We start from the raw sequence: 18,506 nt of genomic DNA, 5'->3' as shown, positions 1-18,506 counted from the left end.
CAGACACAATCTCTCTCATACACTCACCGACTCTCATAATATACAATTTCCCTCAATCTGTTACATACTGTTATAGTCTCACACACTCAAACCCTCTCATAGTCTCATACTATCACACACACACTCACGCACACGCGCCGCCTTGGCCCCGCCCCCGCCTTGGCCCCGCCCCGGAGGGCTCCTCCCGGCGGCGGGGCGGGGCGAGCCGGTGACAGGAGGGGCCGGGCTGTTACTGTACTTTGGGCGCCCAGGCCGGCAGGCGCGCTTCGCAGTCTCCTGTCAGCGGCAAGCGCTGCCGATTAGGGCGACCCTGGGGCGGCAGCCACCGCCTCGTGCGACGCGGCGTGGCCCTCCGGCTGCCGTCCCGGGCGGCGGGAGTTGGCGGCGGGATGTGCTCGGCCGGGGAACTGCTGCGGGGCGGCGGCAGCGGGGAGCGCGACGAGGACGGGGACGCGCTGGCGGAGCGGGCGGCGGCTGGGACGGAGCGGGAGCCCGGAGCGAGCCCGCGGCGGCGCGGGCGGCAGCCCCAGGAGGAGAGCGAGCAGGTGAGCGCGGAGAGGGGCGGCGCGGCCGGGCCCCGAGCTGCACCCGGCGGCGCAGGGAAGTGGCCCGGCAGGCGGGCGGCGCCTGGGCTCTCCCCGCGCGGGGCGCTGGGGGCCGCGGCGTCCCGGGAAGCCGGCGGAGGAGCGGTTGGACGGCGCGCGGGGCGGGGCTGCGGGCTCGCGCGTGTGCGGCTGCAAGTGCCGGCCACCGGGCGCGTGTCTGGCGGGGCCGCTCGGCCCTCCCGCTGCCGTCGGGCGGACGGTTTGTCCGGCGCCTTGCGGAAATGCCCTCCCGGGCTGCCACTTGCCTAAAAGCCCTGTCTGTGGACAGTCTTCAACTTGGAGTCGGTGCCCCTGAGCCTGGCTTAGGGGACTGCTCCCCTCCTGCCCTCCATCTTGCATTTCTGAACACACACCTAACGTCTGGTTGAGGTGTGGGTGTAGTTCTCACCATAGGCCGTCAGTGTATGAAGGCATGTGTAGGAGCCACTATTACAATAGATGTCTTGACAGGGACTCTCCCAGACCAAGTTCTTTATAAGAACACAGATGACATCTAAACTTCATTTCAAAAATGAAAAAGCAGCAAAATTGCTTTCACTGGGTACCGAAGAGGCCAGACATAAGGGAAAGGAGAATGAGCTTTCAGAGTTGGATCTTATTAAATAGAGTGTGATCAGGGACATTTTAATATCAAATACCTTAGTCGAGAAGTTTAAGAAATTGAATTACATGTCAGAAGAATTTTCACTGGCAAATACAATAATTAGACCTTCAGAAATACTTGAGATAAGCTGGTCTTCAGAATCACATTAAGAGGCAGGAATTCAATTGATCATTGACCTTTACTGTAGCTGTACTGTTGGGTCTAATACCTGTCGCTTCTCATCCCTTTCCATTTGTCCTTTTTGTTACATTTCACAAACTCCAATACCATCACTAAATGCATTAATATCTAAAGTATAACTTCTATTATTTCAGTATGTTACTTAGGAAACAGTATGTGGCACATAAAATAAGCCTTAGTGGGTTTCATCACCATGTGGATTTTAATTGTTTATATGTGTGACAATATAGGAGATGGTGACTAAAGCAAATAATTGGTTGCTAGATCTTCCTGATTCCCTTCCTGTTAGTTTTCCCATTAACTGTACCATGCATGACTCAATAGATAAAGGTCTTGATTTCCTCTTACCTTAGTTGCTCAACTGGAAAGGTGAAGAAAACAGCTATAAGTACTCTCTTGGGAAAAGGGGTGCATTTGAGAGAGATTCCAAAGTAAATTTTCAAATGACTTGAAGAAAGTATATAAAATAATTCACTTAAGCTTCTATGAACTTTATCACTAACTCTGATGTTACCAAAATTACTTATGGTAAAAAGAAAAAGGAGGAAACAAACAAACCACCACAACAAAAAAAGAATGAAACATTTGTACTAGAAAACAAATATTCCTTTGTATACCAGCTTCCTTCATTGCACAAAATGAAATTTCATTTTCTTGTACTGCTTCAGAATTGTTACTTTTATCATTTTACTTCATTATTTATGTACTCCAAGCCTAAGTACAGAATAATTGAAAATATGCATTTCTTACTACATCAGCATCAAAGAACTTCTTATCAATAAACCAAAAGCAAGCAAAAAAAAAGTACAGCCCAACCCATTGATGTAAGAAGCAAGCTTTTGTGATAAATTATTATCATGAAGCCTTGTTTTCTAGCTTTTTTCACATCCTACAAATGAAATTTAAAAATTTTTACACTGCCATGTAATTATGGGAGAGATAATTTTACATACATTAAGATATTTGAGGGAGAATTAAATGAAGTTTACAACTATAAAACATCCCAAGGAGAAATTTTAGTTTTTCTTTAGGGAGATGTTTTCTTGTTCATTTTATTTGTTTGTTTTGTTGATTGTTTTATAGACACAAGGACCCCAAAGTATAAATGTAATACTTTTGAAAAATTGGTTCCTAAGCTAGTGATTTAGAACTTACACTGAACTTTTCCATAAAAACAATGATATAAACAGAAACAGAACCAAAACTAATTAGCTAGAAATTAAACAGAGGCCATCTTCCTGCTTGTTCTTTCTGCTTAGCACGCTCACTTGGTGTTCCAGAGTCTTATTATCCTTATGGATATTAAGAGGAAATTGAAGGCAGCAGCCTGCAGAGGCTTCTCCTTATCTTGATCAATGCCATGGTGGTGTGCTCTTGAATTCAGTAACCCCAGAGGCACCTGACTTGTGCTCCTTCAGTCTTTGTCAGCACCTAATTTTCTGTGTTAAATCCCTTTCTGTTTCTGTTTCCTTCACAGAGTTTCCTTTCCTAATAATTTGATGAAGCAGATTTCTTCCTTGGGCTTATTTCCCAGACTAAAGGCTCCTCTGCCTACATCCTTTTTCCTTCACTGATTTTCTTTCCACTCCTTTCTGAAAGTCTCATTCTCTTCTCTCAACTGGGAAGTCTTTTGCATATGCTTTGACTATACAAAACCTACCTTTGTCTCATTGTTATTATAATACCAGTTCAAAAGTTATTGTATTTTGGAACTTATTTCATGTAATTACTGAAATACTGGCATTAATATCAGTGATTTATTAATAACTAATATATTATCAGCCTCACTCCTTAGCTGCTACTCCATTTGAGAAAAAAACTAAGTAAATTTCCTCTGTTCTCCTGGCCTGAATCCTAGAGGTAGGATGATTGACAAAGGAGATCTAGTGAAAATCAAGTATCCTAAGAAAGGAGACTTTGCAAGAAAGGGGCTGTGTCAGGTTTAAAGTAGAGGTCCCACCTCTAAGAGAGAAAAAGGAGCAATTTCAGTGGATGTTGAGGGAATAGGTCATAGCTATTCTGTGTGTTGATATCATGTACATGAGAGATAACCCAAGTATGTTCATGACAGTCAATGCCAGGGTGACTTCATGTAAGAGGGCCTGTGACCTTCTGCATAGCTGGAATGCTAAACATCTCCAGGATTTTTATTATGTCTATAGTATTTGTTTAGATGTGGCACAGAGTACAGTTCAAGACTTGAAAAACCTAAGCTGTCCATACTGACATAGAGCATGGGGCATCCCATCATCCCTAGATTGACTTTAGAATCACTAACTCTAGTTTTAGGGTCTTTAAGATAAAAGTAAGATGTACTTTAGAAAATAAAAATCAGAAATATATAAAGGAGAAAAGTATTTGAAATCCCATTCTGGGTAATATTTTGATATCAAATATTCGGTATTACTATATTCATATATCAGTGTATTTGCACATGTATTTTAACATGTTTTAATATAAGTAGAATGTTTTATCTTTAATGAAGATAAATGTTACATGTTATAAAAATTGTGTAAAAACTATTTTTAGGGCTATCTGATAGTATGTTCTCTTAACAGTGTACACTTCATATAGTTTCCTTTATAAATAATTATTTCTTGTACAAACAACGTGTATGAAAATCTTCTCTTATAAATCCTCACACCTCTATCTTGAAACAGATTCCTAGAAGAAAGAACTAGGTCAGTTTTACGTAAAATGCACTGAAGCCTTTTGAAACACCCTAAAGAACAGCATTTAAGAGTATATGTGCCAATGTGTACTTCCAGCACTGCTACATGAGAGTACCCTTGGAATGCATATGTGCCAGCAATGAATAATATAATATGAATTCATCTTTGCTATTTTAGTAAGCACAAATTCTTATTGTTGTAAGATATTACCAGAGAGATTTGCTAAACCATTCATATGTTTATTATGCATTTGTATTCCTTTTTTAATCATGTTCTTTGATCATTTTTTCTTTTGCCATTATTATAAGGATATTAATATCTTATTTCACATTGATTATAAATATCTTCCTTGATTGATATTTACTTTGTATTTTTATGATGATTTTTTAAATTTAGAAATGCTTCAGATTTTTGTTAGTCAAAGGTATTTCCTTATTTTGGTAATTTCCCATACATATACACATACACATTATACATGTATGCACCAATCTATTGAAATATTTTGTTTAGAAATTCTTTCTAATACTACAATGAATTAAATAGCCACCTATATTTTCTTCTATATGTGTACATTTGTGGGGTTTTTTGCTCTTTATATTTGATCTCTTTAGAATTATTTTATGTATTGTGTAAGGTTTAGAGCAAATTTTTTCTAATCATTGAATAATCCATTTTCTCCCTTGCTTTACTATTCTTTATAATAATAAATGTGCATATGTATTTATATTTATAGTAATATACATTTATATATAGTAATATATATATATTCACACACATATATACATGTATACATTTCATTCGTACATATATACTAAAGCCTTATAAGCTTTTTTATTTTTGTTGGTATTATAAGAAGGATTATTTCTGAATTCTTTTATTAATTCTAACACTAAAAATACTAATAACTTTTAGACTTGACTCGCATCTTCTAGTTATATAATCATCTTGTCTATAGGTATGAATGATTTTGCTTCCTTTCGAATGATACTGTCCTATTTCTATTTTTTGCCTTTTGCTATGCTTGGAATTTTCCAAAGAACAATGTTGTTTCATAGATATTTAAGTAAATAAATGAAGACACCTCTGTAAAAGCATTTAATCAAGTTTTCAATTAGATGACCATTCCAAAATGAGAGACAGCCTGTGTGTTCTGTTTATGTGTCATTAGAAATATGACTAACTATACCAATTTTATATCCAAAAATCTAGGTTTATACTTACTAACTTTAGATGAGTTAATAACCCTCTTCTTTGAGCTTGATTTTTTGTATGCATAAAGAGAATCATAATTATATCAACCTCATAAGATTATTGGGAGGATCTCATGAGTTAATAATTTATAAAAATTTATGGTAGAGCAGTCTCTAAAATTTATGTTGGCTAGCAACAAGTATTAACTGTTGGACCTAATCTTTAAGCAGAACCGTAACTGAAAAGAAATCCAACAAAGATTGTCTTTAATATATCCAGCCTCTACAGTTAAAAAAGAACCCTGGGAGAAAGGCAAAATGTAACACTTGCTCCTTTAAGTTTATCGGTATCGTCTCTTGTTAAATACAGATTTTGGTGCTGTTGGTCTAAGTTCTGAAATTTTGCATCTCTAACAAACTCCCAAGTCATCCCAGTGCTGTGCCCACAGACCATACTTTAGAGGATAGATAAGCAAACCAATCAGTATTCACCACATTTTCCTATCAGCATACTATCAGTATTAGATATATTTAAGGAAGTTATTTAATTTTTTTCAGAAGTATGTATTTGAACTCTTTGTAAGGTATAAGACTCCAACAGGACAAGTGATTTGATCTAGGTCCTACAACTAATGTGTACCAGAGCAGACCAGAACCTAGGTCTCTAAACTCCAAAGCCAGATCTTATGTGCAAAGAGTCAATAGGAAACCAGTTTCTGAAATCTGTTGCTCTTCCTTAGATTGTGTGGTTCAAAACTAAATATTTGCTTAAACCTAATTCCTTTCACATCCTTTTAAAGTGATTTTAAATAATACTATAAAAGTGCTATGAACTTAAGATAAGTTCTACACTAATTTAATTTCCTCTTGTTCTTGAGGACATCTAGTCACTTAGTGATACAGGAAATAATTTTGCATAATAGGCATCTTTTGTTCATTTTTATATCATTATTTAGAATGTAATCTCTAAATCAGTAGTTCTCAAATGAGGGTGATTTTGCCTCCAAGGGACAATTGGTAATGTCTGGGAAATTTTTTTATTGTTGAGACTTTAGGGGGTGCTACTGTCATCTAATAGAAGTTCAGAGATACTGTTAAACATTCTATAATGCACAGAATAGTCCTTTACAACAAAGTATGTCTGACTCAAAGTGTCAGTAGGTACCAAAGTTGTGAAACTACTCAAAATATGTGTTAGAATGCCTTGAGTTGTCGTGTTTATAACAGAACAATTCACAATAGCCAAACTATGAAACCAGCCTAGGTGTCCATCAAAGGAAAAGGAAAATGTGGTGTATATAAACAATGGAGTTTAGCCGGGTGCGGTGATGCACACCTGTAATCCCAGTGGCTCTGGAGGCTGGGGCAGGAGGATTATGAATTCAAAGCCCCAAGCAACATGGTCAAAACCTGTCTAAATAATATTTTTTAAAAAGGACTGGAGATGTGGCTGTTTTAAACACCCTGGGTTCAATCCCTGGTGCAAAAAAAAAAAAGTTTTATTAAGCCATAAAGAAAAATAAAATTATGTCATTTGCAGGAAGATGAATGGAACTTGAGAATATTATGTTAAGCAAAATAAGCCAAACTTAGAAGGTTAGGGGTCAGTATGTGGAAGCTAGAGAGAAAAAAGGAAAAGAAAGATTGTGGGGGTGAACTTCTCATGAAAATCTAAGGAAGATCAGTAGAAGGGAAGAAAGGAACTGGGAGAGGAAGGAAGGAAGTGAAAAGGGAAGTATTGAGGAGTGATATTGGCCAAATTATATTATTATATTGTGTGCATGTATGAATATGTAACAGTGAATCCCACCATTGAATCTAAAAATTAGATAAATTTAAGTATTTCCTAATTCTCTAAGAAAAAAAAAATAAACCTGTCGACCTAAGTTAATGTTGTTTCTTATGTAGACCTTTTGGTGATTTTCCCCCCTTTGGGGTCACTGATCCTAAAAGTATACCCTCCTACTTCTGTGTAATTTTTCTCCATTTCCCATTCAAGAGAAGTGATAAAGCAAAATCAAAGGGAAAACCTAAAAGTACCATGATATTAGTCTTGCCCTAGGAGGTATAAGTAGAAACAATTCTTATTTGAACCTTTTCTAAGCCTTATTTTTTTTGTTTTGTTTTTTTCTTTTTCTCTGGAGTCACAGTCTTATGATTCTGGCCTCCTATGTTCAAATACCTTAAGAGTTCCTACCAGTTATTTTTTTGGTTAATTAAGTATATTTGTGTGCATTTAAAGAAATTGATAAAACATTTGAAAAGTAGTTTCATCTGAGCAAAGAAACTGAGCTTCCAATTAACTTGATACAAAACGTAGTTTCTATTACCTGATTTAATTTTTTCCGTATGTCCAATGGCTTTTCTTTTCTTTCTTTCTTTTTCCACTTAACCTCATTGGCACGTGTACCTATTCTTGGCATAGGAAGAGGAAATGATTGACCTTATTTGTTCCTGTTTTCTAATAACAACAGCTTCAGCTTATCAGAGATATAATCAAAAAGAAAGCATAGTGCACAAGTTTTGAACTTCATGGAAATGAAGGATAAAATTATTAGTAGTACTAACTAAACATAATGTTAATTAATTTCCACTTAGGAAATTCATTCCTTTGACAATTTTTTCTGGTATATGTGTTGGAGAATTTTTTTATTCTCATCCAATTAATCAAAAAATGATATTTGGGGCTGGGGTTGTGGCTCAGTGGTAGAGTGCTTACCTATCACATGTGAGGTACTTGGTTCGATCCTTAGCATCACATAAAAATAAATAAATAAATAAAACAAAGGTATTGTGTCCATCTATAACAAACAAAATGATTTTTGTTTTCTATCCTCATCGAAATTTTACTTAGATATGTACACAGGATGTAAGTTTGCAAATTCCATTGGTCTAACTGATTTAGAATTCCTTATTCTATGGTTTTCAGAGATAACAGCATGTAGCAGAAACTAAATTTTCACTACTACAAATTGAGAATTGAAAAGGAATGTCATTTTTCAGCAAAGGCATTTGATTTTGACTACTTTCAATAGACAAGCCCTCTCCCTCATCTTGAGGGTAGCATCTAGCATACTATCTGCACATACAAGGTAGTCAGTAATGTCACCAGATATTATTTTACAAAAAAGAAGTCAATTTTAGGAAAAGTACAAAATGTATAAATTTTTAACCTGCAACTTGATTTAATAAAGAGGCTTAAATTAGTCATATTCTTCACTTCATGGCTTAGCATTATCTATCATTAGTTCGTGCAAAAACTTTCTCTAATTTCTTTGTCACATAACCATTCCCTTCCACTATAATAGGCAGCTGTGTTAATATATTTGATAGATGTCACCCAAATTAGGCACATCTTTGTGAATACCTGGTTGTTCATTTCTGTATGTTTTACAATCTGTGATGATTTTTAAAATATTGAAAACTATTAATTAAAATGAAAAATGAATAAAGCTTTGTATTTTTCAGTTTATACTAATTTCAAAAACTAAGATCTGGATGTTATTCTCATTGATTTTTATGAATCCCCTCAAAAAATCTTTTTTTCCTTTATTGGTCTATGTAGTTTAGTGTGAAATAAGTTTAAGAGAATGCTCTAACTTAATGAAAAATAACAGGTTGTATATATGATAAACTACTTATAGTTGGTGCTATGAATATATAAAGTTTTATATAGTTAGTAAATTTATATATATATATAATTAATTCATATTTTACATTTTGTAAAAGTGAAAACTACCAAAAGGTAGTGTCCAATGAGCAAGAAAAGGTGTCCATCCTTACTAGAAATAAAAGGAATGTAATTAAAACAATTACAAACGAGTTTTCACCTATAAAACTGACAAGATTAAAAAGATAAATTGTGTAGGTTTAGAGAAATAAGGTATATGATAAGTATATGTTAAAAGTTAAAAATATAAAAGGGTTCATTCTTTCTGGAGGCAAATTTGGTGTCAAATCTTGTGATGAGGAACTATTATTGCCCAGACTTTAAAATGTACAAACTACAGCACAAGGAGGTTAAGTAACATAGTGAAAACACATCCATAATCTGAAACTCTGAAATCCTCCAAAATCTAAAACTTTTTGAGATCTGACATGCTGAACATGGAAAATTCTACAACTGACCCAAAGTGATAGGTTGTAGTTGAAACACAAGTACACTAAAAATACTATATAAACATTACTAATGTTTATAAGATATATATGAATAATAAGTGAATTTTGTATTTATCGTTGGCCCCCATCCCTATGATGTCTCTTTATATATATATATGTATATATATGCAAATACTCCAAAATCTGAAATCCAAAAAGGTTCTGGTCCCAAGCATGTTGGATAAGGGATACCATTAAATAATTTAGTGCAACAGGAGAGAGGATAGGGTAGGATAGAACAGAATAGAACAGAAATTACAGTGCACTACAAATAGCTTTTTTTTTTTTTTTTTTTTTTTTTTGGTACTGGGCATTAAATCTAGGAGCACTTAACTACTAAGCCACATCCCCAGCCCTTTTTAATTTTTATTTTGGACAGGACCTTGCTCAGTTGCTGAGGCTGGCTTTGAACTTGAGATCTTCCTGCCTCAGCCTCCTGAACCACTGGGATTACAGGCACACCTGTCTAAAATAAATTTCTTATCATGGATCACAGTCATGCACTAGCCCTACCAGCTTGATTCTCTCTCAGAACCTCTGCCTGTAATTCTTCCTTAGATCTTTCCTTAGCAGATCTTCACATTATCAGCCTAACAGTTTCTCAGATATCCCAGGTCTGACTATTCTGTAAAAAGAACCTTAAATTCCTCCATTCCGCAGCCCTGTTTTATTTTCTCACTATTTGAAATTATCTTGTTTGTTCTTAGCTTGTTTATTCTCTGCCACTCCCCACCTCCCCTCTACAGGCACACTCATAAGACAATCTCCATGAGAACAGAGATTACATTATATGGCAAATACTTCAGAAAATTATTTTGGCATCTCTAAGATAGTATGCAGTCTGTCAAAACTTCTATCCAAAAAAATACTTCTGTTAAAAACTGAATTAATGTTCTTGCCAAAACAGTGTCTCTTCCTAGACAAAATTACCCAGACAAATTTGTTTTAAAGAGGGAGAAACTTGGACTGCAGGTGTAATAGAAACATAATATCTTATCAGAATCAACAGAGATGAGACTAGTGGTGTTGTGCACTGAACTTAAGTGATCCCTGTAAAATATTTGTTAAAAAAAAAGTATATATGTATGTATATATGTATATTATAGTCCTTGATATGCTGTGTTTAAAAACCACCACAATAAAAAGGTAAAAACTAGTATAAGAGCTGGAAATATTAATTAGTATATAATTGGCCTAGGTTTGAGATTTTATTTTTCTTGAGCATAGAATAATAAGAAACTCAAACAGTATATGAGACCCACAGTTAGTAGAAAGATAGGAAATAAAATCTATAGCTAACAAAAGTTAAAATTCAGATCAGCCATATCATTTGTGGCAATGTTGAAGCATAATTTTCAAAAAGAGATTTAAATTATGGTTCTCTTTAAATATAAAATGAATACATATAAAAGATTTTATGTAACTCATCATTAAATGAAGCCAGCAAATATTAGTCATTTTAAAGATAAAATCAAAGAACCAAAAACATTTATGAAGAAAAGATAGGTTGAGCTGGGCACAATGGTGTGCACCTGTAATCCCAGCAGCTGGTGAGGCTGAGGCAGGAGGGTGGCAGGTTCAAAACCAGCCTCAGCAACTTAGTAAGACACTAAGTAACTTAGCAAGACCCTGTTTCGAAATAAAAAGGGACTGGGGAATGTCACTCAGTGATTAAGCGCCCCTGGGTTCAATCCCCAGTACCAAAAACAAAACAAAGATATATTGAAGTGTGTTTTCAAATGGACATGAAACTGGATTTTTCTACAGGCAGAAGGAGGGAAGTCAACTGAACTTCCACTGTAACAATTTATTTGCATGTCTATAGATAAGAATAATTTTGCATTGCTATCAATTTTCTGTAATTTGCAGATTTTTAAAATAGCACAGATACAGTTTGACATAGAGGCACCCAGTAATTTTTTTTTCTTTTTTGCTTATTCCAAATCAAGTAATGGAGAAAGATAATTTACAAAATTTGCTTTACATTGTAAATTAATTTGTGAATAGCAAGGATATTTGATCTCTCCCCGTATGTTGTGTTTGGGCTGCTGTAAAATTCAATTCTATTCTGACTTTTTCCCATGTTACTATTGAATATGCACATTCTGTGTAATTGTGAAATGCATTATTTATATGTACAAGAAAAGCAAAGATTCATTTCATTTTTACGTTCTTTCCATTGAGTTTATATCACTAAATAGTCCTACAAAACAAATTTTGATTAGAATAACATTACTGCCCTCCAAATTCCATATTTATCTCTAAGGTTTTTTGTTTGTTTGTTTGTTCATTTGGGAAGGGGGGCATTTTTGTTTGTTTGGGTTTTGGTTTTAGGATTTTTTTGTTACTAGAGATTGAACCCAGAGGCACTAAGCCACCCTAGCCCTTTTTTATTTTTTATTTTGAACCAGGGTCTCACTAATAAATTGCATAGGCCCTCACTTAGTTGCTGAGGCTTGCCTTGATTTGCTATCCTTTGGTTTTAACCTCCTGAACCACTGGGATTACAGGCATGAACCACTGCACCCAGCTTCCAGTTCCGTATATTTTATTGCTTTTTTATTCATTTGTTCCTACTGTAAACAAATTAAAATCCTTCATGGAAAGATCAAAGGAAAAAGTAAATTATGGACTTATTGTAGTAGCAAATTTCATCTTTCAAAAAGTTTTGTTTCTTAAGGAGGATTAAATACTTTTCTTTGTTTTTAATACCTGGTTCAGCTTTTTTTTTTTTTTTTTTTTTTTGGTGCTGAGGGATTTAGAGGTTTGAGTTTTTGGTGTAAGGGAGTGAGAATGAGAAAGAGAATGTAAGTTATTTAGAGTGACGGACATTTCCAAAAAAGACATTTTCCAATAAACTGTAAGGCAGTCTTACAGTTTATTGGAATGAGATCAGGATTTGTTGTCAAATGCTACTGCTTTCAAATCCTGGCTGGTTAGCTGACTGGTTCTGAGGAAGTCTTCTATAGGCTATTAGACCTCTAGAATCTAATATCACCCAACTTACTGCATCTTTGGGAGGAGCAATTTTTTGGAATATATGGGATTAATGAGTTTATTTATCAAATAGCTAATAAGCAAAGAAAGGTGGGACAAGTTAAACTACAAGGATCAAATTAAAACTATAACAATTTTATCCAAAGAGATTAAAAATATTTCAACAGTAATTTTCTCTTGGCCAGGGTATGATTTAAAATTTGAGCATCGTCAGCATATAAACTATATAAGTATTAATAAAATCATTAGAACAGAAATTGGGCTGGGGATATAGCTCAGTTGGTAGAGTGCTTGCCTCACATACATGCATGAGGCCCTGGTTCAATCCCCAGCACCACAAAAATGATGTTGGAAAATGTTTAAAAAAAAAAAAAAGAAAGAAATGAAATTTGCATCAAAAGAAAGTATAAACAGATAAGATCAGCTGCAAATTAACCCCTCAGTTCTCACACATAGTCTGAAAAGGGAATTAACCAGAAAAAGTAGAACAAAGAGGATGAGAGATCTGAAGACATCCAGAATGACTAAAAAGTCAGTTGCACTTCAGGTGGTACCATTCACTGAAGCAGGGAATCCTGGACGAAACATAAATTTAGGGCAAATGATTTGAATTCAGTACTGGGCATACTGAATTTAAGGTTTCTATAAGACATCCACATGTCATAAGTATGGTTCCATTTGATTAGAAAGAAATAGTGCAGCAGTGTTTAAATACGGAGATTGTGCACATATCTTTCATATTAAGCAGCTCAGTGGCAAGGAGTATAGATTTTTTTCTTTTGTGTACACTAAAAGACTTACCTTGCTTGTGGTAGGTAATCAATTATTATTTTTTGAATTGAACTAAATTAAAGGATTTATTTTTGCAAGACTGCATGTTCTGTGAATCAAGAATTATGAATTATCAAATTTAGAGTTTAGTAATTAAAGACTAGTGGTGCTTGGAGAGGAACGTGACATACACCAAGAACCATAGTGCGGTTTCCTGAAACTAAGGAGTCATCAATCAGTCAGATCTCTGCAGACTTGCCACAATTAGGGCACAACATGCTTGCATAAAATGAAGGTGCAAAACTTGCTTAGAGTAGAGGATCATAAATTTGGAATGTAAGTAACTGTTTTAGACTTTACCATAGTAAGCAGAACACTTAATCATTTTCACTACATCATCATTCACCTGAAATTAAAACTAATGGACTCTGTTATAAAATTATGTGGCTTTCTGTAAGATATACTATTTTTCAAAGAATTTCTTCTGTAAAATATGTCATAAACCCTCTTATTTTTCTGTGTCTACATGACCAGATTCCTGCAGATTATTTGGTTCTATAAATAATGAAAAACTATTAAACTCTTTTCCTCACTTAGTCCAAATGATTGATAATTTAATAGACATTTCATTTAATAAGAATTGCACAGCAGTGGTTATTTTAGAACTGGCAAGAAAAAAAATCAGCCAAGTCACTAAATTTAACAAAAAGACCAGTATACAATACAAGAAGCTTTGATTGTACAGGACACAATAAACAACTCCCAAACATCTAACTGAATGTTAGATTTGAAAAATTGTTAGATTCATAAGTACTGTTAACTTTTCTTTGAGACAAAATCACACTTATAGATCTTAGTAAGATATTGGTGAGGAAAAAATTTTAAAAAGAAAGTGATGAGAAATTAATTTTAAAGAAAGCAATTTTACAAGCATATTTTGTATATTTGCATACTTCAATTAGACATACCAACATGTTTAATTCTTCAAATATATTATAGAAAAGATATATAACAGCATAAACAAATAGTTCTTTTAAAGTTTCATAAAGCTATATACTTCCTTGCTTTCAGTACAAACTTAAAACTCCTATCTTAGAATTTAATTTAAAAGAAGGGTGTTCACAAAATCTAAACATTGATGATATTTTTCAGTTAATTAGGGTATAACATCTAGAACAACTGTAGCAGTGTTAGATTCACTGCATTTAGGGGCTATTCCTCAGTCTGATACCTCTGATTTTACAGCATCTTTGCTTTTTTTGATTTTTGTCCTAAAAGGAAGTTTGGCTTGCCTAATATACAAGTTTTCCAGTTCCAATCAGGATCTCTTTTCTTCTTTTGCTTCAGGAATTAAAAGGTATAAAATCCAGTATAAGATCCATTTTTATTCTTAAATGTGTGTGTGTGTGTGTGTGTGTGTGTGTGTGTGTGTAGGGGGTGGCAGGAGAGAGTGACTTAGTATTATAAATAAACCTTAAAAAGAAATAGCAACACTTCCAGGAAGGAGAAGATAAGAGAGTAAAAGAGGTTTGGAACAATAAACATGAGGAATTGGATAGACTGTTATTGAGAGGCAACTGAAAGAATTGGGAATTGAAAAGAGAATCAGGAACATAAGACAAAATTTACAACAAGGCATCTAAGCTCAATTTTTACCAATGATATATAGTATTCTAAAAAAAGAAGCAGGGAAATTGGAAGCTGTTGAAAGGAAATGGGGAAGAACATGGGGCTGTGAACTCATAGTTGAAATGATGGACTATGGGATCTAAATTTCAAGGAGAAAATAAAAGACAAAAGAGCTAAGTACATAACCAACCTAGAAGCTTTCAAAATTCACAACAGCTTCTTTCTTAGTATATATTTTCTTTTCTATAGGATACAGTGTGACTCTTTAAATTTTTATTTGTTCTTTATAGTTATACCTGATGGTAGAATCTATTTTGATATATTTATACAAACGTGGAATATATATCTTAACTCTAATTAGGATCCCAGTCTTGTGGACGTACACGATATTGAGATTCACTGTAGTATATATTTTCATATATTCCCTTTCTATATAATACTGTGTCTTATTGGTGTTTCCCAAATATGAGATTCTTGCCCTTTTTAAAGACGGTACACAAGACCTTTTTCAAAAAAACCCGTCTTTTGAGAAGTTGAGTAGGATGATGGAACAAAATTCCATTTTTTTTTTTTTTTTGGAGACTTAAGTATAAAATTCCTTGTTGACTGCCACCCAACTTAGTTCTTTTATTCTTCCTCTTCCTTTTTGTTTCTTCATAACTATATTCATTTTAAAACTATGTTATCTATAAAAGCAGCCTTGGAGTACATTCTGCTCATGTTAGAAGTTCTTTGTTCTTTGTTCTTTGTCATTATTAAACATATTACTCCAAAGGCAAGAAAATTTGGGGGAGGTGGTTATTTTCTGGCCCAAAAATAAAATATATTTTCTCTCTCTAGTGGATATAACTAGAAAACTATTGAGGGAAATCCACCTCTGAAGTTTCTGTGTGCTTAGTCTTTTTCAAACTTCTGTTGCTTTGCTTTGCTTCTGAGAAGCAGGGATGGGATTAAAGTTTAGAAGTTGATTTTTTTTATTTTTATTTTTAAGAAAATACGGAAAATTTTAAATCCCATTCAAATCTGAGTATCACAATTGAGACTAGGTGCTATACTGTATGGCAAGCCAAATACAAACCACAGGACCATTTTTTAAATTATTTTAGCTAAATAAAATAAAACAAGACAAGTATAACTGAACTGCTGTTAAAAATTGATATTTTAAAGCAAACAATGTGAATAATCACAAGATTAGTTTCTTATTTATAAGAAAGCATATAGCATAGGGCTTTAGAATATGGGGTTTAGAACAGATTTCCCAAATGTATGTCTTCCCTCCACAGATTATGAGGTAATCTTGACTAAATTACATATTATATCCTCAGATCACACTGTAATCAGTTTCTTTTGTTTTGAAGATCAATGTACATAAAACATTACCTAGTACATATTATTTAACAAATATTAACTTTTTGTTAATATTACAAAATTAAACACTTCATTTAAACATTATTTATTGATTTAAGGTTTACATATTTCAAAGCCTATCTACAAAGGGCCAACTTTTGAGATGAAGAGGAATAGGAAGAGAGAAATGAGTCTTTTCAAGTGACTAAATGCTGAAGTAAAAATGTTTTTGACAACCACAAATTCAGTTTGTGGTATATCAGTACTGTAAACAGCTGTCCTATTATAACAATACAAAAGCAGTTGAATACATAGTACTATCCATATTATTTTTTCAAAACATCATCTCACTAAATATTTGAAAGCATAGCATTAATGTTTTTGCTAGCTCTCCTAGATTAATTTTTGGTCAAATTGAACCAAAATGCCAAAGCATTTTGTGGCTCTTAAACACTTATTACATTTTGATTTGAAATATATTTAATTATATATAAAGGTTGACTGTGAAGGATGTAGTCATTTATCTAATACATTATTGGCAGGAGGAAAGTTGAGTTTAATTGGTTCTATAAAATAGAAGTGTCTTTAAAGCAAAAGAGTTATATATGTTGTGCTGAGTATAAGTGATTTTATTTGTTTAAATGTTTTTATTTGTGCTTGTGTATGTCAGTATGCATATTTTTTATTTTTATCTTCTGGGCTACAAAAGATTTAATGTGGAGAGTGGAAAGGAGATCTTTTTAATACAGAGCACTCTTGATTTACTTCTAACTGTTACACATTTTTATAACTTTTCTGGAGGGTTATAAATGCTTACAGAAAGTATTATAATTATGCTGATTGTTTTTAAAAGATAGATTTGGTTATAATATTTAATGTACTGGCCACAATTAAAGGAAAAATAGGGCTTCTCTGAGATTTGAATTTCTTATTAACTTTCCTTAGGCTTAATGAAAAAAAAATGAGTTAATTACAACCTTAAGTATTTGGAAGACTGCTGAACAAAGAAGCAAGATTGCTTACTTAATGGGGAAATAATAAGGAAGGAGAAAAAGGAAACCATTGGTTTTTATTCATTTAAACTTTAAGCATAATTCAATATTTAAAGCCACTTTTTAAAATGTTAGAACATCTAATTAAATGGGTCCTCAAAAGTCAACTTTAATACCCAGAGGTTGATGACCATAGGACATATAAAGAATAATAATCTTCAAAGAACTTGAAGTTGCAGAACTGATTCCAGAAAACTGTCAGTCTTCTAGCATCCTCTGGTTCAGCCTTAAAAATCTATCTTTAGTTCACATTAAAAATAATGTCCAGAAATAACCAAAACAGGACTTCCAGAATAGTAAAGTAAGGAATTCAGCAAACTCTCAACCCAGCAAAGCAATGATTAAGTGATAAAAACTTTTAAGTAAAACAGTCTTCTAAAGTCTCTGGAATCATTCTAAGGGCATACAGCAAATGGAGACGCATGCATACAAAAACTATTAAATATAAGAACAGTGAGTATTGGGTATTTGAGCCACAACCCACTCCATTACTTGCCCTCATAGTGCTATGTTATAGAAGGTCCATTCCAAGAAATATGGGGTCTACTCTGCTCCCAACTCGCCATCTAGGGCTACAGTGGAGAGGTAGGCCACTTATATGTCTCATCCCTTCCTTCCCTCCCAGCTCCATTTACAGAAGTTCTGTTCCAGTAGGCATGACCAAAAGGACCATCTTTCTTTACCCAACCTGCCTCCACTTTAGGCACAGCTAGCCGGGAACACTCAATCCCAGTGTTCCCTGCTACAACTCACTATACAGCAGAGTTTCCATACCAGAAAGCAGGCCAAGAAGAGCAAGAACTGCTCTGCTCTCCAACTCCAGTACCTAATACTCACAGTGTTGTCATTGTAGGGCAAGTGCATTACTGCCCTCAACCAATGCAAATGGTGCAGGAGCTCTGCCCAGGAGGAAGAGCAGGTAAAAGAGGTGAAGAACCTCATAGACCTTCCTGGCTTCACTTGGAAATGGGATTGGAGAAATCCATGCCTCATTTTGTTGCAAACAATACAGATCCTTGTGAAAAACAATTAAAAAGAGGCTGATAACTTTATTATGTCAAAATAACAGAGCAGCAAGAAATTTTAGAGAGAGAACCAGGTGGAGTCAGCCAAGAAAACCCCTCTTGGGTCAGAGCAACTCAGACTGGGGAAAGCAGGGTTCATGTGCTAGGCTGCACCCACTCAGGAGCAATCATAGCAGGATGTGGGATAAACTTGAAAGCTTTCTGCATGCTGCATATAGACCCCTAAACAGAACAAAAGCCTCAGTGGCACAGGGGCTTAAATTCAACCTCTGACAT

At 34.8% G+C, this 18,506-nt stretch overlaps 1 protein-coding gene across 1 annotated transcript in view; it reads left to right on the top strand.

Annotated features, from left to right (window-relative positions):
* Positions 1-215: 215 nt before the first annotated feature.
* The window catches only part of Fam241a (family with sequence similarity 241 member A), a 37,058-nt gene continuing 18,767 nt past the window's right edge, over positions 216-18,506 (top strand). The window contains exon 1 of the mRNA XM_047567345.1: positions 216-545. Within this exon, the coding sequence (XP_047423301.1) occupies positions 390-545 (156 nt within the window). The 5' untranslated portion in view covers positions 216-389. The remainder of the gene's footprint in view (positions 546-18,506) is intronic.

This window comes from Sciurus carolinensis, chromosome 10 (assembly GCF_902686445.1).
Source record: "Sciurus carolinensis chromosome 10, mSciCar1.2, whole genome shotgun sequence".
NCBI classification, from domain to species: domain Eukaryota; kingdom Metazoa; phylum Chordata; class Mammalia; order Rodentia; family Sciuridae; genus Sciurus; species Sciurus carolinensis.
The sequence above is the reverse complement of the archived record's forward strand: the minus strand, read 5'-3'. Positions and strand labels throughout refer to the sequence as shown.